General features: G+C 35.7%; 1 protein-coding gene across 1 annotated transcript; it reads right to left on the minus strand.

Moving 5' to 3' along the window:
* Nucleotides 1-1,907: 1,907 nt before the first annotated feature.
* Nucleotides 1,908-25,059, minus strand: LOC112576511 (short transient receptor potential channel 4-associated protein-like). The gene is made up of 23 exons (XM_025259012.1): nt 24,883-25,059; nt 23,710-23,832; nt 23,168-23,281; nt 22,761-22,821; nt 22,406-22,479; nt 21,751-21,910; nt 21,293-21,403; nt 21,016-21,078; nt 20,742-20,804; nt 19,276-19,398; nt 18,871-19,004; nt 18,195-18,274; nt 17,719-17,838; nt 17,062-17,117; nt 16,811-16,856; nt 16,160-16,243; nt 14,898-14,988; nt 14,378-14,518; nt 12,500-12,608; nt 12,047-12,156; nt 11,028-11,176; nt 10,416-10,482; nt 1,908-10,157 (listed from the first exon to the last, which is right to left on the minus strand). The coding sequence occupies exons 1-23, from the start codon at nt 24,985-24,987 to the stop codon at nt 10,035-10,037; spliced, it is 2,307 nt and encodes a 768-aa protein (XP_025114797.1). The 5' UTR covers nt 24,988-25,059; the 3' UTR covers nt 1,908-10,034.
* Between the last annotated feature and the right edge of the window lie 153 nt (nt 25,060-25,212).

Here is a 25,212-nt window from a genome sequence, read left to right on the forward strand (position 1 = left end):
TAAGATAGAGGTGTTGCGAATTCTGTTGTTGATTGGCAAACAGGACAATGGCATTGATGAGCCAGACTGAACGTTGTGTGCCTGCACGTATACAGGTACTTGCTTCCTTGTTGGCTAAAATTTTTTTATAGGGTTATATAAACACCAAAAATGTTTTAATGTGTGCAATTGCCACCCACTTATATAAGGTTTTTTCCAATTGGAAGGCATCTCATCAAGTGTTTACTGATGAACAGTCCAAACACCACTAAATATTTACTATTGTAGTTCATTTTATACTGCTTTAATAACAGTTTTCTGCTTTTATAAATATGTTGTGATGTTACAGCATTGCTTTCTTTCGCTGTAAAATATCTGAATTTGTGAGCAGATCTGTACATAATGTTTAATGCTGTTTAGTCATCATGTTTTTTGTCAGAAGGGTTGCTGTATTTTTATGTAACAATAATTTCATTTTTTAATGTGAAGTTGTTCTTGGAATATAGTGCCCTAGAGAAGAATAAAAATATTTGAAAAACTTGCAACAAATCACACCACCAACAAACTGTTTCTTACCAATGCCTTTTTACAGCCATTGTCTCACATTTACTTGTTGGAATGGAAGTTTAAGCTGCTTGTGTTTGCTGCATTGTATCGTATTGTTTTGGCTGCTGAGATTCTATGTCAGCACAGTGTCAGCATTTACATAACCTTGGACAAATGTTGGCATTTTCTCCTGTCAGTAGCTAAGGCTTTTTTTAAGGTAGCATGGCTGGTCATGTAAATAGGTGCCCCAAGCAAAGAAAATCTAGTGGCCGAGATATATTTTGAATGCACATTGAACAGTCATAAATAATGTGTAATGAATACAAGCCTCAGTCAAAACTATGCTTAATTTTGTCACATGATTGTCTTGTAAGCTCAGTTTAATTTTTTAAAATTTAATATTGGGGATGTCTCCAGATGGGGATGTCAAGAAGCTACTGGTGTGATGGAGACAGGAAGGTGAAGGCATTTGGTGTGTTGACACCACTGTAGGATCACAATGGTGATCGAGGTTGCTTACCATCTACCGACTTCTTCCCTAGCGTTTTTTGCCCTCTGCATTCCACTCAGAGGCCAGTGCTACATACTTTTCACATCTTGTTGAAGCCACTTATCCCAAATAGCACAGGTCTTGTCATCAGTGAATTTTGCCTATGAAACTTTGTTAATTTTTATTGCATGTGTCAGAGAAATGTTATGTGGGTAGGGGTTGGGGTTAGTTCTTTTTTGCTGTAACACAATGCAATCATGCATCGGACAGGAATAAAGTTTAACCTTATGAAGCAGTTAAAAATGTTTTTAACTTTAAATTATGTAAATGTGCAATTATGAGATTTATAAAATTTCTCACTTTATGCCTATGTGTGAAACAGGCTAAAGTTTATAATTAGCAGATTTATTTTTTTTTTGTTTTGGCATTGTTGTGGATTGTTAAATTTTTTTTTTTTTAAATATTGGCACATTTTCTTTTTATTTGATGAGACAGACAAGTTTTTCCCTAATAGTTTCTGCTCATCCTCAACAGATTTCTTGATGCATATTTGAGAGAGAAAAAAACATTAATAGTGCATATTCTTGTTCAACCTAAGGTTGCTACTTTCTGTGGTTGAATGGAGGTGGGGTTCATGGAAAGGGCAGTTATATTTTAAAAACAGAATCTCGTGTGTTGAAGTTTCCAGAATAGCTTTTTATTTGCACTTTAAAATGTCAGGCTTTGTATTTCTAGCATGCAAAAAAAAAAAAATTTCTCTCCCGTCAACAGTAAATTCAACATCTACAGCTTCAAAACTGTAATGATGGTTAAATTAGGCTTTAAAAGTTTTTAAAAAATTTTGAAAGTGATTATTTTAAATGATGTTCTCCACATTGTCGTTGTTATCTTGTGTGTTTCAACTAGCCATATTAGATACTGAATTCCAAGTTGTATTAAATGTAAAAGCTTCGGTAACTACAGCAGGCATCAATCAATATTGTACATGTGAGCTCTAGGTGAATCTAGCTAGTAATGTACCAGTAGAAAGTATATCTTCCAGCTTTATATCCCATGCAAGCATTTCGGTCAAGGACTTTCCACAGAAAAATAGGCCAGCCGTTTGAGGATTTTGTTTTTGACGTGACGAACACAAGTGTATTTCGACTTGTCTGATAACAATGCTCGATACACTTAAAAGCAAATTACCAGCTTGCAGGGTATGTCAAATTCAGTCAAGTAAATAATAAAAGAATAAGCGATTTTGTACTGGCTCATTTTATTTTCACTTCTGCATGAGAAATGGGGCACAATTCGATGGTGATCAAGAACACAGGTGTTTGGTGCTAGACAGAGTCTTCTAGCAACCCTGACAAACTGTGTATATTAATAGTTCAAACGAAACATTTTCAAAAATGTAAATGGCCTACCCCCAGAATGTACATCCAGCACCATGCAATGGTTATTAAAACCACATTCATTGCACATTCATGACACTTAAAAGATGCTGGACACTTGAATGTACTGGAAAAAAAGCAGAATGCATGAAAAGGATACCGCCTAGCTGGCAATTATACTTTACTCATGAACAAGTTGATCAACAAGCATTAATGGGACCTATTTATTTTTTCTCTCAAGGAGAATTAGAAATGCAAATTTCAAATCCTTTCCACACAAATTGCAACTTTCCTACTTATTACTTTTGTAATGTTAAAGCTGTGTACTGCTTTGACCAGTGACCTGAAAACCTTTCAATAGACACTAGGGAAGCCCTTGTAACAGGCTCAATCAGCCACATTAAGTGCTCCACAACCATCAGTGGTGTCAAGCAGTTTGGCAGTGAAGGGCCAAGTGTCACACACAGAAGGAAAGAGCAAAACAAGACGTCTAATGGAGAAGCTTGTTCACTTGGTGCAAGATAAGCTGGAGAGCAGGCTTCCAGACAGGTGCTCTGCCATCCTGTCCCACAGGTTTTTTTTTAAAGCCATTTTGCACTAGAAGGTAGCATGGTCAGAGCCTGTCATGAAGGTCAGTTTATCCAGTGAACCAGTACGGCTGGAAGGGAGCCAATCCACAGTAATTCACTAGATCCGTTATGATGAACGCTGGAAACTCTTCAGAGAAGTATACCAAATTTTTTAATTCAACCATTATTCTCAAAGCACATACCATGACATACCTTCTAATAAGCAGAATTATTCATGTCATAGGACAGCAATAGAAGAAAAAGTGGCATGAATGGAAAATACTGTAATTCATGTCAAGAATCAACCCCAGCTTTGAATCAAGTGGTTAGTGCAGTCTTTTAATCGGCCCAATTAAATTTCAGATCAAATGCAGCAGTCCCCCACCCCATCCTCTGTTGATGACATGGATAGCCAATCTACCATTGCACATACAGACATGCTATCTCATCTACATAAAGAAAGGAAAAAACCTATCAGTGACTGGAGAATAAAGAATCTTGAGAACCCAGACCCTCGTAAACTTTCAAATCAGAAACTAAAAGGTCGCCCACTATTTAATACATGAAGGCTTCTTCGTTTGTCGACTGATTAATAAATCTGCAAATCATTGGGAAAGTACTGTAGTTTGAAACTTGGATAACAGAATGACTGCTGTAACATTAAAATGCAAGATACTTAACATTTCTGAGGGCCTACTGATTCAGATGCAACTTGCAAAACTTTTTTTTTTTTTAACGTAAGCACTTAATGCAAGTGTAAATCAAAACTGAAAAAGATTTTCAAGTGCTTATGACTATTCAGTCTCACCAATATGAAGCATTCTGAATGTGTTCTGCATTGAAGCACAGTTGAATGCAATAAATAATCTTTCTTCAGTTTTACAGGCATGTGTCAACACCGATGCAGATCAACACACTCAGAAGAATACCACCACAGTATGCTCTACATGACAGTAAAAACACATCACTTTATAATATGCATAACAATGTGGACACCGACACTAAAGTTGCCTTTTCTGCTTACTGAATTGACTTTTTACATCTAACATAAAAGAGAATACAAGTACGTTGCACCAATATACGTACTCAACACTATTAACTCCTGACTAAGACGTCCCGAATGGCAAAAGGCAGAATAACTTTAACTTATAACTCGTGGTGGTTTGTCTACTTGTGTTACTTTAAAAAAATAAAAAAGATAATTGAACACTCATTTGGTCTAAGATGCATCAGCTTACTTTTAAGCTTCAAATTTTAATAAGAAAAATAAATATGTCCCTCTAGAGCATCTGTAGAACTTGCTTTAATGGTTAACGGGGAAAATTTTTTCTTTAACTTGGGTGATAATAGGTTAACTTGGTATCACTCTGAATGACTGTCATGCTTTCTTCTTTTTTTCTTTGGTAACACCTTATCATCAATATAACTCACTGTGACATTAAGAATCTGTGATAGCAACCTCATTTTTTTATGTTTGAAGGTTATCCTCAGTTGCACAAATGATAGCTGGCAACTCCACCATTTTAACTGCAGTGTTCAAAATGAGTTCAAGTGTGAAAATACATAATAATGATAATCAGACATTTAGTTGTGAACAGAATCAGACACAATGACAGGAACAACTGGCTCTTATTACATGAACATGAGAAACTGAACCCCCATCCCCACCCCAAAACACCCCACCTTTTATCCCCTATTGTGAAGAATAACCAAGAAACACCAATAATGGATAATTTATGACTGCAAAACACTTCAACAATATCAATGCATAAATACATTATGTATTGTTTACAAAATGTGTTGAAGACCAGACTGTACAAAACATTGGTTCATATATTTCATTAAGTTTAACTTAATTTTCAGTACCAAAACAAACAAAATAAAATTATGACGTATCCTTACACACTGAAGTCATGACTTTGCAAGCTCTGTTATATGTACATCACCAACATTATTAAACTCACACTGATGATGTCAAAGGGCATGCACAACAGCAGCTGCTGACAGAAGTAACTCAAACACTTCATTTCACACCCATCCATAACATCCTCTGACCTGTCACAAACTGCATCGCACACTTGAGCTATTTATTAGTTCTTCATACATTACCATGCAGCTAAAATTGAGAGGAATTTGCAAAAAGTGGTGAAGTCTTATTTCCACGTTAGCTCCTGAGCAAACATGGACTACTGATGAGAAATCTCTTCCTGAACACTAGCACCTACAGTAAGGTCTATGAAATGCAGGACTTTCTATGTAATTGCTGGAGCATTTTATCATGCAAGTTTCTGAATTTGCCACTAGTGTTTGAGACTGCATCAAAATCACCAATGTTACCAGCAATAAATGATTTCGATATGCTGATATTTAATCAAGTCTAAAAAAAGGGTGGACGGGACCATCTTTGATCGGCCAGAAAAGACACTTAAAACAAAAGTTTGAGCTGACTCTGCCAGAGCCCAAAAAGATGAAAATTTTCATGACCATAAATTTTACTTCTGATCTTTTACAATTTACAAATGGCTTTGGTTCTTTGATCACAGAGTCTCTGCACTTGACATGTTGGATGTCTATCAAATATAAGCCTCTTCAACATGCCTCACCAATGTAACTCATTACAATGAAAACTTTCTTGCTCAACCAGCAATGGTATCTTATTAAATCTTTTTTTTTTTTTTTGGGGGGGGGGGGATGGGGTAGAGAAGAATTCTAGGAAATATGATCTTGCAGGTGGTGATAATCCCCCTCTTCTGGAGACATGACTGGAAAGTTCATAGTCTTCGCCACAACCTTTATGGTCTTTAGCTATGATCTTCTCCAGCTTACTACTTTTATGTCATAAAAAGGAAATTTTAAAAATGCTCTTTTCGTCTCTGTCCTAGTATTGCACACACATGCACACATCATGATAACCATAATTATCATATTCAGTCCTAATTCTCTTCATGCAATTAATTCAACTTCCCCAAAGAATGAGAACTTTCTGAAAGTGTCCATACAGTTCCCCAGGGAAAATATTAATACAGCAAGAGCAAGTGAGAAATTACAGACAATGAAATGAAACAAAGGGCATGGAAACACCATGCAGGGCAGAATGTTCACAGGCATGAACCAAACATCAGTAAACTGTTAAGTGGAAGTCACTGGAACTAAGGTACCATCAAGTAACAGATTAATATTTCTATGACAGATTTAAGCTAAGGAAAAAATCTTTGTATGTTACACATATATAGCAAACAATATTTTATTTTACGAACATGCTTCCTATGTTGTATTTTTTTTTTTAGAGCATTTCAATTTCTTTTGTGGTAGGCTAGGATGTTTTTTGGCATATGGTTTATATCTGAGCATAAAAGTTATCACAAGATAGTAAACCCCACATTTTGAACAGATTTTAAAAGTTGACAAATAATACCACTATAATGACATAGTATTCTAAAGTGTACAAAATGAATGCCATTTGCATCCTAAAGTCTTTCAGCATCATACCCCAATGTGTGCCACAGATCAACAGCATGATGCCATGAACCTCATCAAGACAGGAAAATGAACAACACCTCAGATCAGTATTTTTAACTCTTGACTCTGACAATGCAGTTATAAAAAAAAATTTCTGGTAAGCAACAAAAAAGTCAGATGTAAACTGGAAACATATCGTACTTTTGCAGATAACAGCGAGGTGGAGATGAAAAGGGGGGCAGTGATGCAGACAGAAAAATCAGACTAATGGGTAAAGATGCTTGTGCTTTTAACATCTATAACAATCAGACTGACAGGCAGAAGGATGTTAATATTTTTAAAATCTATGACAATCAGACTGACAGGCAGAATGATGTTAATATTTAACATCCATGACAATCAGCAGATTAAGTTAATTTTGTGAACAGACCAAGAAGTGACACACACATACATAACAATGAATATTTACATGAATCCCCTCACTTACACACATATGCACGCATGTGAATACACAGAGAGCACTAACGCACTGATGCTTTTCTCAATTAAAGACAGGTATTTGGTTATGATCATTTGCATATTAAAAAAAAAAAAGCAGTCACTGGCTTGAAACATGGAAAATCGTGAACCAAATATTTCACATACAGTGGAAAAATTCACTAAGTTCACAAGCATTCACTATTATTTCTATTTCTCACTGATGCATATGTATCATATGAACAACCCTCGCTGAAGTACAACACCTAACACACTTGTTCTCCTTGTAGCCACAAGTTCATTCTAGTCAAGACTAATGTTAACAGCAGTCTTTTCATTCATTCACATGATTTTTGTACATTCCAAAGAATTTTTATTGGTAAAAAAATCATCTCATGGCAAGTGTGAAAATGATATATGCATGATTTGTAACATTTAAGCGTGACTGTGAAATGTTCTACAAACTGTTCCATCTTCAAGTTTCATGTTTATACGTGGCAATATTTGAAAAAAGGAGAACAGACAATAGCTTCCACAGATCAGAAGGATGAGGGACACAGCAACAATATAATGAGAGACTATATAAAGGACTTGACTGTATAAACAGCCTGTTTGCCAACCAACCACATTTTGTATTTTCACAAACATGATACAGAGACAGAATACCAAATCAAGTATGTTACAGTTGGAGATGACAGTAAATCCAGTTTAATATTTTATGGTGTGCATGTCTAAGAATTTATTTGTTAAAAAATTTAAGAAGTAGATAGGAACCTTACAAGCAGCATGTAGCATACTTACCTAAAAAGCATCAAGTGCAAATTTTTAAAACAAATGTGCACACATCCTACCTTCAACACCAGTCATGTGTAAATGAACTTACAAGCTTCAACCAAACTTAAACAGCATGCTTTTATTTTAAAGTATTTCCCTATTAAAATGGATTCATTTTCTCTATTTGTATTAGGTATTATCAGAAAACCAAGCTAAATGCTCTGTGACATGTGCTGGGTGATAACTCGTGTTATTAAGTACACATGGTTTCAAACTTACAGCCTTGTCTTTAACTTCCAACTTAGAATACTCCAGTGATGCCCCTTCTTCCACTCTATGCCATCTTACAAGTGCAGCCTTACACTCAATCTATTTCAGAACTACATCTCACAAGACAGGCAGTCATTAAACAAATTCTGAAGGCCGATACCTTCTTGCTTACAACCCAGAAAAGTGCAAATATCACAACAAATGGAGGGAAGAACAAAGAACAATTAACAAAATAAAAGGGGGGAGCCCAATCCCTCAAAGATAACAAACCAGCTCATTGCTGTGTGCTACCCCTAAAACTTTCATAAACAGAGACTGTTGCACCCTTTGAAAAGTACAATATTCCCAAGTGAGATATAGAACTAGAAATGTTGACTCGTTTGTACCATACACACTTTGCATGTTCCATGGATTTCAGTCCCATTCTTTGTGTCATGTCACATCTTGCAGATTTCGGTCCCTTTCACAAATTTAAATAATTTAATAACTACTTCCTTAAAAATGCAGCTCATTCTAGGTAACTATGTCTTTCAGAGATATCGCAAAATCTTAATTATTCCTGGAATACTGAAAATATGAGCAAGGACTCTTACAAGTGAAGCTGTATGCCATATGCCAAATGGCCTTCACAACCTAAGCTGCATAAACTAGTAGTTAAATATGCCACAGATAAGAAAGTGCTTTATGAGGTAGACTAAATAAACCAAAATATAATAAGTTAAAAATCCAACTATTATAATGAATGTGCATTTTACCAAAGATCATACACTTCAAACACAAAAAAACTTGCATTCTTCACACATCTTTCAGTCTCCAAGCATCCACATCATTTCATTATTTTCAAATAGCTTGAGCGCCTTCAACATAAGCCTGGCTCTTCTAACTAGTCTTTTTTTTTTTTACCATATTCCTTCCAATAAGTTAACTCTAAAGAAAAAGGAAAACAAAATACAAGAAGCACCAAAGTACAATGTATCAGAGTACATGCAACCAACAGTCATTTTTATTTTTGAAAGATTTTCTTCTTCTGATGGATTATTAACTTGGCTGAAACATGTACTTGTTACAAAGAAAAATCCCCTTGCAAGCATCCTGAAGTTCAAATTATACTAACACACACACACACTCAAGGACATGCAAGAATCTATGTGCATGCATTTACACACTCTTTCCTCATCCTCTCTCTTTAAAGCACTTATTAGAAGGCTTATGGTAAATGGCACATGAACACATATGCCCAAATATCTATGGGCATGCTCAAAACCCAAGGTCTAAAATAAAATTATAAAATGAAAATGTTTTAAGTGAGGAAACTTCTCACTTTAAGTTTCCTTCAGTGCAAACTCTTTGTTAACACAATTAGTAGTTCTTGACAAAACAGACAACACAACAGCATTAAATAAACAATTGTCAGTTTTAAACAAAAATGGTGTGTTGGACATAAAAATCCAGCCAGTCACGATAGATGTTTATAGTTCCAATGCAAATATAGGTAAATGAGTTTCAGATGATGCCCTGCCATACAGTTTCCCTATCGCCTGCAGTACATATATATTATGGGCTAAAGGCAAATCACTGTTGTAAAGGTCTGGTCTTGCCAACAATTTTGACGGTCAACAGAACTGCTGGCAAAAAAAACACCATCCAATGGCATTTGACCAAATAAGGCTTTTCCCTGTGTCCCCTGCTTAAAAAAGAAAGTAAAATATATATATATCTTTAATTCTTAAAAGACAGCTTCATTTTCCTGCTGCTCTCCCCACCCACGTACACCCCGTCAAAGACCACTTCTCTGCAGAGCACACCAGCACCCATCTGCAGCTTGGTGAATATCTGTATGGGCCACAAGAGGAAGCTCCAGCCTCACCAATCAACAAAGTGTGCTGGCCTAAAAAAAAAACACGCACGTAACGCCGCCAGGAAAAGCACATGCTCAGCTCTCCACAGATCAAAAACTACAAAAAGATGTAGGAAATGCCATCTTAAATCCTTCAAGAAGATGTATTTTTCCTTCTCCTATGCCTCAAGTATGACCAGCAAGTACAAATCACTGCACAGGGGCACAATCAGGAATGCAAACACATGGCACAGGGTTCAGTTGGTCCGTCCCCCAGGTATGGGGTTGATGTAGTACAAAACCGTATTAGGATCTGATTTCTCTTCACCCACCAACATAGAAACTGTCTTTTTCCAGTAGGAGAAACTGATTCGTGAGCTCTGAAAAAAAACAAACCAAAAGAAACCTTAAGTTCCGGTTTAAAATGACTTCTAGTTTGTTAGTAATCTACACAGCCACTATTGTGTGCCTGGTTTAACATGGGATATTTATTTAAGGATTATAATTCTGGTTTACTGGTGTCTTCACCTGCATTTTTCTTATTTTTGTGTGTGTGTGTGTAAGGGGTGGGGGAGGGCACAAGTTTGCATCTTTATAGATAGCCAGGTGCTTGGGAACAATCCTGTGCATGAATGTACCTTCTCCAGAGCACTGCAATCCTTGTCTTTGTGCAGATAGTGGTCTTGCCAGAACACCAACAAATCCCTGTAACAGAACATCAAACAATACTTGAAAAAAAAAAACCATTGTGTGGGCATATCAAACACTCAAAGTAACAACAACACTCAAATGTAATGCTTCAATAAATGATCACTGTTAATACAAACAGGAACTAGTATGTATGTATGCCACAAATACTGCAGGTTATGCATAAAACACAACATAATATGAATCTGGGCCTATTTTTATTCACCGATTTGGATACTTCTTTTTGTAGAATTAACAACAATAAAAATCAGCCAACTTTGTGAATTTGTAACTAACACCATAACACAGCTAGAAAAGGCAGCAGACAGATTACTGGAATGCAACATCATAGTAACACAAAATATTCTTAACTATGACCTTTAACAAAATAGTAGTAATAATAATCATCACATGACTCATTAATATGTCTCATGTCCATCAGTAATTTTAACAAGAAACCCATCAAAACTGCAATATATCAGTGACTATACTGTGTTAAAACAAATCTTTTCCAACAAATGTAACTCTCTGGCACTGCTGTGTTTGAGGCTGTGACCACTGACCTGAAGTTCTGAAGGATGGATCCTGCCCCAGTGACATCAGCCATGTTCTCTTTCTCATCACGAAGGGCCTGTAGGTAACGGGGAAGCTGGTTCTTTTTGTTAGCAAACATGAGGAAAACCAGCGTTGTGTTGAGACAGCTAACATTTTCCTGTGTACATCCAAAAAATGTCTTATTGGCTCAAAGTAGTGCAAGGCTGTGTGATGCAAAAAAAATCAGCATGAAGGTCGCAAGGAAATTAATCTTTTGTCATAATAATAAACACTACTGCTGAACTTTACAGCTCTTGTGCATCTTCATATTTCTTCTTGTTCTGTTGACAAAATCTTAAATTCCTTGCCCTTCCTACCTATCAAATGAGGTTTCGTCCAGATGTGTGATCATGTGTAAAGGTGCATAAAGATGGATATTTGTACATACGTGTGTACAGATATAATGACCATGTTCATATAAGTGTGCGTGTACACGAGTGGCTATCCTAAGGATGCACGTACAACCCCCATCCTGCACTGCCTGATGGGCCAAGCAAACACGAGCGGGACAGTTAAAGGTTGGCTATTATGTATGCAGAAGGCAAGGGAAAAGACAGCCTCGTGAGTCATTCAACCTACTACTCTCTACAAAAAAAAGAAATAAGTTAGCACACTTCCAGAGTGCTACAGTAAATTGTGTGACCTATGAGTAAACTATGTGACCTATGAGTAAATCGTGCATTTGGATTGTAGACAGAAAATGACTCAAACAGGGACCAAACAGAAAGAACCCTACTGGTGAAACAAGATCCAGCCCTATGCTTCACTGGGGCGTAAAGGAATAAGAACTGGTAGAACAACATAGTGAGCATCTGAAAATATTAGATTTAAAACATTGCTTGAATACACTGATCGCAATCCCTCTGAAAACAGAAAGACAATAAGAAATACACTTCTGACAGTCACAGACCCTACCCAAGAACCTGAAGCTAACAAAGACAAGTCCAAGCATATACCATGCAACCTGTAAATGATTGTGAGGACCCACCTGTGTGAGATTCTGGACACTGATGATAGTAATAAGCTTGTACAAGTAATCCAGCTGCCGGCTAAAATCACAGATGTAGGCCATCAGCTTACTTTCCTTCTTGTCCATCTCTGGAAAATATACATATATATTTGTAAACATACTCTTCTTGTCTTCACAGACTGGCTGCAAGCTTGCTTACTTTAAAGGGAAAGTGGTTTCTTGATATTGTACTGTGAGAAAACAGGGCAGCAAGTGATAAGGTATGTGGGAAGAGATCAGGTCTTCGATTTAAGTTAAGACAATGGACTCACTGTTAAAAATGTGTGCATAAAATATTAAGATATACTTCTTTCCGCATATGCATAAAATTTGTCACAGAGGCCTACTTTGACTTGAGATGGAAAGAGTTAAAGAATGTAGACGATAAGTGTGTGTATGTGAGAACAGGATCAGAAAGCGTTCACACTGTACCTGTGTCTTTCCCCTCTGACCGAAAATGCTCAAGAGAGAGGACAAGGCTGCGAATGAACATGTTGGAGTCTACCATGTTTCTGTTTACTGTTGTAACAAATTTTTCAAACTGCGAGAGAGAAACATTCCATTTATAAACATTTTTTTTTAAATGATCATTCATTTAAAGATATATAAATAATAAAATCTCTTATAATTTTTACGATCAAACAATAAAACAAAACAAAAAATGATGCCACCATATTAAAATAACATTTAAAACAAAGCTTATTTCTGCATGCACTATAATTCTCTCTTCGAAGTCTATGGAAATAAATAATCATCTCTTGTAAGTTTATGGCAAAAATTGAATAATTTATGTACCTATACAAATTACAGCCACTGATTGAGACAAGACAAGGATTAGAAATATAAAATATTTAAACATCAACTATGTTACTTGATTGTGTGACCCACCACGATGAAATGAGTCTTAACTCAAAAATTTGGGATTTTACAAATAGGATATTTTCTAAATGTACAGGTTTTGGCCTTTCTTTTAATATTAAACTTATTCCTCTAGTCCTATAACTGAATGAGTTATAAAGGTTAAAAGTGTTAAAGTACGATGCTGGCCATTTTGAGAAAAGTGGGCTCAAAGATTTTTTTAGCAATTCCACCAGGCTTTTCCTTATCAACAGGTACTTCTAATTGCTTACACTGTGCTAAATTTTGCATAATGATAAAATACAGCATGTTACATTATTTCAACTAACAAAAAGTACATAGAAATGAATATCTGCATGCTTTTAGTGCCTTTCCCTGTTAGTAAAATAAATGGAAATGGAAGAAAACTGTTGCTGCATTCAAATCAGCATGCACACTAGCAGACTACTAAAAAATTATCTACTAGTATGGCAAAAATGAGTAGAGAAATTTTACAAAAATGAAGAAAACTGTTTGCTTGAAATTCCAAAAGACTTAGGGAACTGGCAGGCCACACAAAAATTAAAATTTCTAGAAGCACAACTTTTATGCCAAGTGTTTGTTTATACACATGTACAGTTAATTCACTCAGCACGGAATAAACACTTTCCCCTTTATTCAATAAAAAACACAAAATGTTCCACTGGCTGATTCTCCCACTGGACAGTGTCAAGATAAACGACCAGATTTGCTTAATCAAAGACTTCTGAAGAACTCTTTTGATTCATTAATATTTGAATAAGCCTTTAAAGAGACTGAAAATACAGACTCCGGACTCAGGCAAGGTATAACACGATAAGGTTCTGACAAGGAAAAAAGTCCTAAAACAGTGTTTGAATTTCATCGAATGCCTCTGGAAATCAGGTTGGACTGCCATGGGGTACTTCGATTAAAATACAGACAATTTCTAACTTTTATTTTAACATAGCGGTGTATTTTCCTGTTAGTTTAATAACCAAGGAATCCATTTTTAAAGAAAAGTCAAAACTGCACAAAACTGACCCTTATCACCTTTCAGGGCCTCTCCTACAAAAGTGCTCTTGAGTTAAGACTCATTTCATCATGGTGGGTCACATAGTTATAATAATAATGTTATAAATATAATAATAATGGTGCAGGAATATCATGCAATTGGTGCAAAACTATGCTGTGTTGAAGCACAATACCTAAAGCCTACAACTATAATTTACTAAGCTGAAGAGTTTTTTAAAACTATTAAGTATTTTATTCAGCAAGAAGCTTTTTTTTATTTTGTTGTAAAGAATCTAATAGAGGATAAGAAATAGATTGGGGTTAAAAACATCTTCACTTTTTGTAGAGTTGATCCATGTTGAAACAGTTTACCAATTAGCCAATTTGCCAAGACAGTAAAGATTATTTTATAAACTCCTATAAAAACAGCAAACCTTCTACCTTAGACTGTGTAGTAAGAACAGAGTCAAATGTTTTGAATGCTTCCCAGTTGAACTTGATCAATTCACCAAGAAGATCAAAGCTGCTCTGCAAGATTTCCTTGTGCCGAATCTCATGTTCCACAATATTACTGGCCACATGCTGTAGATGAAGAGATACATATGTACACTTTTACCAATACCATGCATTGAAAGCAGTCTGTACAGGTGCATATGTACACTTAGACAACCATAGTTCTCCCATTTCTATGTACAAATGTCTGTGTCGTAGTACATATGCAGTTTGTTTCAGTTTGGGATGAGATGGAATGTTAAATGCATTTTATAAAACTGTCTTAAGTCTTGTTTTTTGAAAACTACCATAATTAAAAACCAAATTTTACTTGAAGGACTGTCTACACTCCTGCTACATTCTTCTTTTGCTAAATTATAGGTAAAAAGCATTGCAAAGACTCTATAATCGTTAAAGCAATCTTCCACCAAATCATAAAGCAGCACAACAGGGAAAAAAGGCAACAAACCTGCAGTAAACCCCGCCGCATAAGAAAAATTTGATCACAGTATGACGTGTCTCCTCGAAGATAGCTTTCCACAGCTCGAGCTAACCAGAACCTGTTAGTAATATGTACAAACGTATTAATTGCACACCATGAATGTATTTATCATTTTTGTCACTGTCAGAACCTGTTCAAACCATCTCTTCTTTTTAATTCACTTCATTCTTATCAACAATAAGAGATTTTTAAAAAATGCTTTAAGAGAACACTTATTTTAATGAAACTTTAAGCATGACTTATTTTGCAAAGGAATACTATGAGAAAACTGATTTAAAGTTTTCTCAGGTGCAATTATTTTTTAGACGTAGGATTATGGAGATTGTCTGCTGTTCTCCATTACTTAAGAATTGGTTATTAGTCTCATCAAAACATCTAATGATGTTAACTTTATAAATTCCCTCATACACTGTATGATAGCTTTTTTTTCCTTTAACTGACAAGACCAGGCTCCCTCTGGAACATGGTAACCGTCTCTGATGTAGCCATACTTCCTGCCCACCCATCCTACCTTGCTCACTCTAATCTCTCCTTGACAAGAGCGCATTTAAGAAAACAACTTCACCCACTTTTGGTCAGTCCCTAAACTTTAAAGAGTTTATAAATAACCCCAGCCTTAAGACATTTTCCTTCCTTTCTTCCTATAGCACCCCCCCCACCAGCCGCTTCATGGACAGTGATGTCACAATCGCAAGTACATGTGTTTCACCAACCTCCTGCCCCAAAACTTACAACTGATTGGTGGAGAACAGCTGATAGATTTTAAAGATTTATCATTCTGAATAGTCATTTTAATACCACTTTGAAGGTCAGCCATTACTTTTCAAGTTTCCCACTACATCTCCTAAACTTTCAACTCTTTAGCAAATTTGTACACAAATATGGCCAAAACCTTGAACAATCTTTTTTTCCTGCACACTGAATCTCTGTTTCCTTCCTTGCCATAAAGAGTACCTCTAAAACTTGTTTTTTCATTCTGCACCTTGCAGCCATGGAAAAATGCCATAAACTTTTTATTTGTGAGTCACAGCTGACTGAGGTAAGCTGACCTTAACAGCATCATCAATGTGCAAACATATTGCCATTTCCTTCATTTAGAACAAAAGTATGTTTTCACCTAAGCAAATTTCTATTTTGATGGTGAACAAAAAATAGCAAAATATTATTTTCAAAACTTTTCACATTTTTCCTGACCTGTGTGACTCTGGTACATAATGATTCATGCTTACCTAAAGGTGGAGGTTGTGGGCTCTTTTTTCATGACTTCAACAATTTTGGTCAGCAATCCTTTGCTGCCACGACACATTAGTTGCCTGAGAAGAAGAATGTGAATGTGTACCACTGTAGTCTCATTTTTAAACAAAATGACACATGCTTGCCACAAATTGACCACCCTTAACAAGAAACTTTGCATGATCAAAGTTGCTGATGAAGTTTTTAGAGACAGATGAAAATTCACTGCTAATGGTCTGTCATATGGTAACAATTAGCAGTGTGCCACCACACAGATTTAGTGATATTATGTCTTGCTCTTTATACCAATGTTGTGCTTTATATATATATAAACAGACCTAAAATTGAATTTAGTTGTGCTTACTAACATATACTACTAATGACAGGCCTCATTATTCTTTCTTTTTGTTCTGTCTTTTTCATCAAGTCAAATTCCTAGTGCAACGTCACTTGGCTAATAAACAAATTCTTATCTCAAAGTCTGAGAGTAAGTAGTATTTCCTAACAGGGAAGGTTGCTGTTCACAGCCCACCATGATCTTGATTTAAAAAAAAAAAAGCAGATATTTTCATCTGAAAACAAATATCACTGAAGATGCAATATCCTCTTACAGCAAAAAGAAAATGCATAACACCAAGCCAACTTACTTGTTGATGGTGTCTAGGTTTTTCAAAGCCAGGGTCCCAGCTTTGGCTGTAAATATTGGAAAAAAAAAATTATAAATACTCTGGCACCAAAAATGTTCTCTACACATTTCCTACAAAGAAAAGCTTATCAATCTAAAACAATCAGGATCAGAAGAAAGACTTCCATAATATCTGCTTTTATGCATATAACTCGTGCTTTTTCTGCCCAACACATGCACACAGGTAGATTATCAAGCAAGCAAAAGACTTACCATTTATGCGTTTGACTTCACTAAGTTCATTCTTTGATAACAAGAGGTGTTTGTAACTGCAAAAAGACGTTTTTAAAAACTTTAACGCTACTGTTGTGCCACTACCACTTGATACAAATAAGCATAAAGTGATTTTTTTGGAGGGGGTAGATAGACAAGTGAAAGACCAGAAAATGGTGATAAAATCATACAGAAAAAGGCAAGGGAAATAGTAAGTTGGGCTTAAATGATAAATACTGATATCCCATCATATGCAATCAAAATAGACTTGTTTGTATCATCACCTTCACAAGAAAACAAGTCAGGCACTGGCTTTATTTGCAAGCATGGATCTACAAATATTCTACTGCCAGTACAAATGGTCTCAACATGATTCCAGAACAGATTCATTTAGTTTTGCAACGGCATTCTTCCATTTTTCAAATATAATGATCGTTGACCTGAAAGTTTCTTCTACAATGACTGCCATATTGAAACATGCAGCAACCTAACAGCTACCCTGAAAATCTATGATACTGTTCATAATCTTGTCCTCTGCCACACATGTTCTCCAATTCCACTGACTTTTTCTCAATACACTCTGACACATTATGTTACACACACGAGTGCCAGGATGTCGTGGGGTGTAGGAAAACTTATAGTAAAAGGTGCACATACTCAGAGTGATCACAGAAGCTATGTACAAGGCGAAGAAACTGGATTTTAAGGGCGACCTCTGGGCTGCACTCACAGGCAGCATTGTGACCTCGCAGCCGGTGACGACTGTGGTGCCTCCCACTGTTGCAACATTTGTTATACAAATTACCTTTCATTTTCTGTAACTCTTCAAATGTAGTAAAGACTTAAGCAAATGGCAAAACTTAAAATTAGTCTTGTCAAAATTTTCTTATACTTCTCTTTCCTATTCAACTGGCAATTAAAAAGCAACAATAACAATAAGACAATTTAAAGTCAAGAAAAATGTTAATGTAGTTCTTCTACAGTGGGTGTCAGAAAAAAAAAAAAAAAAAAAAAATTCCAGGATATGGAATGGTAATGTTCTCAACATACAAGACTAAAGTTATTTACCAGAATCTGAGCCTTGAAAAATACTTGAAATAAATGGATGCATCAGAAGAAAAGTAACTACTTACACTTGGTACTTCCAGATGAACTGATCAAATAAATCACTAAGACCTGGAGCCAGCTTCAGATCAGCTAATTTTCTCTGAACCTGCCAAGAGTAATAAATACATATACCTTAGATCAGGCATGTCAAACTGAGGGTCCAATGGCCACATGAGTCACATTTAAACGGCAACAGCAACATATACATTGTCCAAAAATTACATGTCAAAATGAACATTTACCACTATTTTTAATGTTTTGTCCTGAGGCTTAACACCTCGTTTTAATGACATTTTTTTTTTCTGGCTGAAATGTCTGTGCAGTTCTGACTTTCATCAGAGATGAGAGGTCTTGATCAGTCAGTCTTGTTCTCTGAGAAGTGTTTGTTGATTTCATAAAGAAAATAACTGTTCACACATAGGTGCTGAACATTGCCATAATTCTTGTGGCAACCTTCCTGAAGTTTTTAAACTTTTCAGGAAGGTAAGAAAAAACCTGTATAACAGATTTTGCAAATTGCTACAGTGTCCTTTGTGCGGGCTAGGTAAGCTTGCAAAGGGCAACATGCAGCCCATGGATCGCATGTTTGACATGCCTGCCTTAGATAATTTTTATTATCACAATCAAGTAGATCATAAAACAATGCTAGATTTTGGACTTATTTTTCAATTACAACACTAAAAACAGAAAAAGAGAGAGAACCTTTTTTCTATGCTTTCCCAGCAGGAAGAGACCCAGCACATATACCACTTCAACCCTTTGCACCAGCTCCTCAGTGATTTTAAGACCCTGCTGAACCATCATGTGACCCCCTTCAGCTGAAGGCTCAGAGATTCCTGAACATTAGAAGGCAATGCAATCAACATTTTAAAACTTTTATACAATACTTAGTAGCTAACTGCTTTTATATAAATCTGACAACCTACTTTTCCCAAAAAAATTTCAACTGCAAGCACTGATCTTTCATATTTGTCTGAAAAAATGCAATAGTGTTACATCCTCCCAGCTATGTATTTCAATATCCCTGCAAGCTACAAATGCAGAGATAAGACTAAAATAAATCAGTTTTTAAAAAAAAACAAAACTACAGATTCTGCAAAAACATACCACCAGTAAAGTCCTCAAAGTCATCAGTCGTTTGCTGTTCAAAGACTTCTTCTGCCATCTGGTTTTCTATCCACTCCATCCAGCAGTCAAGTTCGCTGACCATGCCTCTATACCTTGGTGTATCTGATGCCCCATAACATTCAGTTCTTTCTTTTAAAAAATGCTTTCTACAGTTTCCCTTTACTGCTACAGGCCACAGAAGTAAACTAATGCGATATGTCTACAGAAGGAATTTGCACAATTTCATAATTTTATTAATATACTAAGGCAGGGATGCCCAACCTACGGCCCGCGGGCCATATCCGGCCCGCGACGCGATGTCATCCGGCCCGCAAAACTTCTGCCCACAGTGCAGGAAATCGGCATGTTAGTAATAAAAAAACCTAAAAAAATACGATAAAAGGGAAGAAGAAGTATTTATTCCTAACGTCGGGGCGTCTCTCAACCTTTTAATTTTTCGATGGACGAACATTTCGATTCAGTGCTCCGACTTGGTGTTTCTACGATGCAGCCAGACATTCAGAAGTTGGTTTCGGGAAAACAACTTCAAATATCCCACTATTTACCATATAATTAATGGTAAGTACAACTTGTTTCTAGTAAAAATGGTATCTGCTCTATTTTTTTTCTTTTTTGTATTTGTGCAGCATGTCGGAAATGTATATGGCCCGCAGGCCGAAAAAGGTTGGGCATCACTGCACTAAGGCATCTTAAAAACTAACTTTCATATAATCTAATCTCATTCTAACTCTTTTGTGCATACATGGACCATTGTTTCTGCCTATACAGTAGCTCTCTCATGTGTATATCCACAATGAGTTACTCTATTTTTTTTTTTTATGCAGATATGAAAGAGATGAAGTCCAAAACAAATAGTTACTAGAGCTGAATCATTTCCAAATATGGTTACATCCCTTAGACTACAAAGGAAGTGGATTTGACAAGAAGTATTTGAAACTTCCTATTGCAACCCTCCTTTCATTGCGAAAAAAGGCGAAGCACTCTACATCAAAGGAAGCTGATGCCTATATGACCATTTAATCTACTCCCTGCAGAGCAAGACTTTCAAAGGACAGTTCATGTTTCTCTTGTCTAAAAGACTTTCAAAATTACATTGAATGTATCTTCTTCCATTATGATTTACAAAAATGTGTACTTTCTGTATGGTTTGAGGTAGGAACAGTTGATTTCTGCTGACATCATTCATTTCTTAGTGTTTATTTTCCTTTCTTGTTAAGTTACTTTTTGACTTTTTAACATACAATATCTTTATGCATTCCAGAGTAACAACCTCTACCCCATCCTTGCACTGCGACTGAGTTAACAATCTATAGCTGTTATTGTCAATCTTCATGCTCTCTTAAAAACTATACTCTCTCTTCAAAGGGGAAAAATTTTAGAAATTGTATCAAATTACAAACAAGGAAAAATGAGTTTCTGGCCAACTGAATTGAAAGAAAGCTTACAATCTTTGTTGATGGCAATTTTGACAAGTCTAGGAAGCAGCTCTGGAATTCCCAGTAACAATTCTGAAACACAAGTACACCAGATGAACTTCTTACAAATATACTATTAACTGTCAATGACAGCAAGAACATGTTCACAATACTTAACAAATGATAGCAGGAACACCTTTACAGCCCTTAACAAATGATAGCAAGAATATGTCATAGCTTGAAGACTATATAAACAAGGGAGACCAGTGTATACGACACAACAAACATGACTTATCAAACTTACCTTGATTTATATCTCTTAAATTGACAAAGCCTTTACTTCTTTTTTGCTTATTCTGAGCATACACTGCAAACAGAAAAATATCTAAACATTAGAAGAGAGATACGTGTTAAAACACTACTTAGGATAAAGAGATATTAGCATTAACGTGAAAAGAGTATTTTTTATGATTTATCATCTCTTTAACTACTTAGTTTCAACAAATCCTTGCACTTGCAAAAGACAGAAACACCAAACATTCATTTACACTTGTTCAACACCAAGTATTGGTTTTTCTTACATGAAGATTTATTTTCATAGATGTCAAGGTCTGAGATGGCAACAGCCAAGATACGACAGAAGTTTGCCAGTTGTGTATCATCAAGACAATTTAACAATGTGCGCAAGTTATCTGAAATTTTAAAAAAAACAACCCACAGTTAATCACTGAGCAACCATCATGATTCAATGGGCCACCACAAATAGTATATTCCAGATGTTTCCATTAAAAACTAGCATTTCAATTAACTCTGTATGTCAGTTTTTCTTTAAAATTTTTTTAAAGTGATGGCTGGACATAAACAGCATGCAAATGCCCTTCTTCTGTCAATGTTGGAAAACTTAAACATGTCAAATAACTCAAACTTGGGGCAGGAAACCAGAGTGGCTTAGTTTCATCAAACATATATTTCTAACCACATTTACAAAGTAAAAGTAATTCTATACCCATCATTTTTCCATCAGCCACACACTACTCACTGATTCTATGAAGGTCAAGAACATCTTTGCGAGATTGCAGCATGTCCTCAATGAGCTGACAAGCATTGATAAAGGTCTTCTGGTGTGCCAGTAAGGAAAATACATAGTTAAGCACGTCATCACTTTCCAGGAGTTTGCTTGTCACTTGATCACCCACAGACTGCACAAATCAAAGTCATAATGGCAAATCTCTCTCAAAAACAGGCTAGAAATCTAATAGAAAAGTGCACTCAAATGTATGAAGGCAACAAATAAAGGAAACAAATAAAGGAGGTCAAAAAGGTTTAAACAAATTTTAGGAAGAGCACAAGACAGTGAAGATGATGTTGATGATGCAGTCTTGTATCACTGAGGTCATTATCGTGAAAATATCTGTTGCTTTATGGCTGATTTATCTTTGGGGGTGGGGGAGGTGGGGGAGGGGGTATGATATAAGATAAATCTTAAACGGTCAAAAAGACACATTTACTTTTCAGCAGGAGGGAAAGTGAAAAATATCATCATAAACAAAACAAAGCAAAAAATTTAAACTTAAAGCACAATACTCCTTGTACACATTTTTTCTGTACCAGCAATTAAATAATTTTATAAACATTAATGTAAATGCATTCTGACATTAATAGAATGTTTAACATGCATCAGATGCACAACTTACTGTTGTCGTCAACTTTGTCATTATCTCTAGCACAATGCTCTTTATCCTCAGCATGCGTTCCGACTCCCATATCACTGTATTGCCAAAAACAATTACTCTAATCAAACATCAGAGTATTTTCCCATGACTCTATAAACATTTTGAAAACTAAAAAATGCTTTTTTAAAAATCAAAGTGACTAACCAGTGCTTCACTGGCTATTATATAAAAAACAGTAGGTTTTAATGCACAACAAGCACTTAATTTATAGCATCACCACATTAAAATAAAAATGATAATTTATTTTTAAGTTCTAAGAAAATTGGAAAAATTTTAACATCTTATAGGACATATAGTCAAGGTAACAGCAGCTTACCTTTGTTGGCACGAGCTATGTGAGGTAAGATGGAGCCAAACATCAGCAAACGTAACAAGACCTAACAGAAAAAAAATGTAAAGACACTTTAACCAAGCTATTTCTTAAACAGTCCTCACAAAATGAAACACATATAACAAAGATAGTTTAAGAACAGAATGTAAAGTTTGTTAAAGATCAAAGTGTAATGTAAAACCAACACCACTCTTTTTTATTACTCTCATATTAAGACTCTGAGCCAGATATAATCATATATCATTTACCCTTCTTTTATCATTTTATAGCATTCACATTTCTAACGCAATGATTTGTGTTCTAAAATCCAACTGTCACATGTTATGGCCTAACAATAACAAGCTAAAATAATAATTCCCTCTCCAACCATAAGACCACCAATGTAACATTACCTCTACACCACCCAGCTCACAAAAAGCATGTGCAAACTGTTCTTGTTCTTCATCCTGGGGCCCCTCATCATGACTTCGTCGAGGTTCAAAATTCATAAGTTTCCCCAGTAACCTCTGGAAAGAAATTAAGCATATGCAAGTACGTTTTACAAAATTTGTTTTGGTACATGCATTTCTTAAAAATGAGTAGATGACAAAATATAATATAAGAAAGAACAAACATGATAAAACAAGCAAAACTCTAGAAAATGTCAAAAGAAAGCATTCTACTCATTTCACTTTTCCTCTTTCTGATCTCCCCCAGGCCCAATCCTATTCACACACACACTCTCTCTTGCGCGCACACACACACACACACAATGCATGTACACACTCCAAACCTCAATCTAAGTCAACTTTGCTAAACAGATTTGCATTAAAAACTTTTCAAGGGAATCATGGCTTTTTATGAAATATTTTATAAATAAGTTAAAAATATGTTAAAGCCAAATGCCTTCTATATAATCACTGCTTATTTGCATTTTTAACAGCTTAAATTTTACCTTAAGCACAGCAAGACATTGGTCATTGTCAAAACCAAGGCACACGCTGAAATCATCCAACTCTCTGATGATATCTGGAACATCGCGCTTTTTTGATACCATCTCTACCAAATGATCTGGGAGCTGTACACACAAGATATTAAAGTCAATCAAATAAATGATATGTAAAAATGATTTACCTGTAACAGGTATCAGGATATAAATCCAGGACTCCTCCAACATGCAAACAGATCACTGATTAATAAGAGATCTTAAAACTGTATTCTGAGCTGCTCGATAAAGTATTTTTATAACTTAAAAAACTTTATCTTATTTTCACGTTTATACGCATCTCAATTCATACCAATGCCCATAAAGTTCTTCCCCACTGAAACATTTCACACTTTTATTTTCGACACCACAGGCTGAAAGACAAAAGCAGCATTTCTAGTTTACTTCATGCTGAATTTTCTTGTCTAACTAAGCATTTAGGCATATCTAGCCTATTATTTTAATATACTACACTAGACCAATATCTCTATTATCTCTACTTCTTAAAACAAAAATGAAAAAAATTAAAGATTTTGAATTTAACATATTTGATGATGTTCCCAGAATCAAGGTATGTCTACAGAAACTTTTCATTACTTATTCTTCAAAATTATGTTGTACAAACGTTTAAAAATCATGCTACGGAAACGAGACTGTAGTTCTGTTGTCAATCGGGCCAGACGTTGCCACCAACTTCGTTAAGACGGCATGTAAACATCGTCATTACCCAGAAACGTTATAAAGGTTTTTCGATAAAACACATTACAACCTGTATCAGTAAACACGTGCCCTAAATTCAAAAAAGTATCTTATTATGAGAAAAAGTACCGCAATCCTTTACTTAATTTCAATCAAAACTATGATAGATGAATCTGCGCTTCTTCTGTTGTGCTGTGGGTCACGTCGTCATTGTTTACCTGTCAATTCGAACAGTCGGCTTGTCATCTCCTCACGACATCCAACAGACGACATACGCACTGTGACTAGGACAGACAAGAGGTTTGCTAAAGGAACTAAATTATTTTATTTCAGTCTATCAAAGACCCCACTTTTTGTATCTTTTCTGTTTTTATTACCAATAACCAAGACATTGACTTCGGTTTCCTTGGGTTTTGAGTAGGTCTAGAAGATACGTATACATACCTGGCTCAACCGTTTGAATCCGCCTCCATGGTATTGCCAATCTTCATGAGCGTGAAAAACAGACTTCCTTTTCACCCCTCTCTCAAAACGATGCCACAGCGACATTTCTATACATCTAAAAATGAGGAAATTTTGTCACTTCCCTATGCTGATTAAGGCGGTAATTTTTGCGCGCATGCGCATATTCGTCAAATATAAGCGAAGCTATACTTCTAGGAACTGTTCCATAACATCAAATGAAAAACTAATAACACAATAAAATTGGTGAATTTTATACTAGTGTCGTAAACGTAAATTTATTTTATTATTATACCAATGGTAACTATCGAT

The sequence above is a fragment of the Pomacea canaliculata genome, linkage group LG12 (assembly GCF_003073045.1).
Source record: "Pomacea canaliculata isolate SZHN2017 linkage group LG12, ASM307304v1, whole genome shotgun sequence".
Classification (NCBI taxonomy): domain Eukaryota; kingdom Metazoa; phylum Mollusca; class Gastropoda; order Architaenioglossa; family Ampullariidae; genus Pomacea; species Pomacea canaliculata.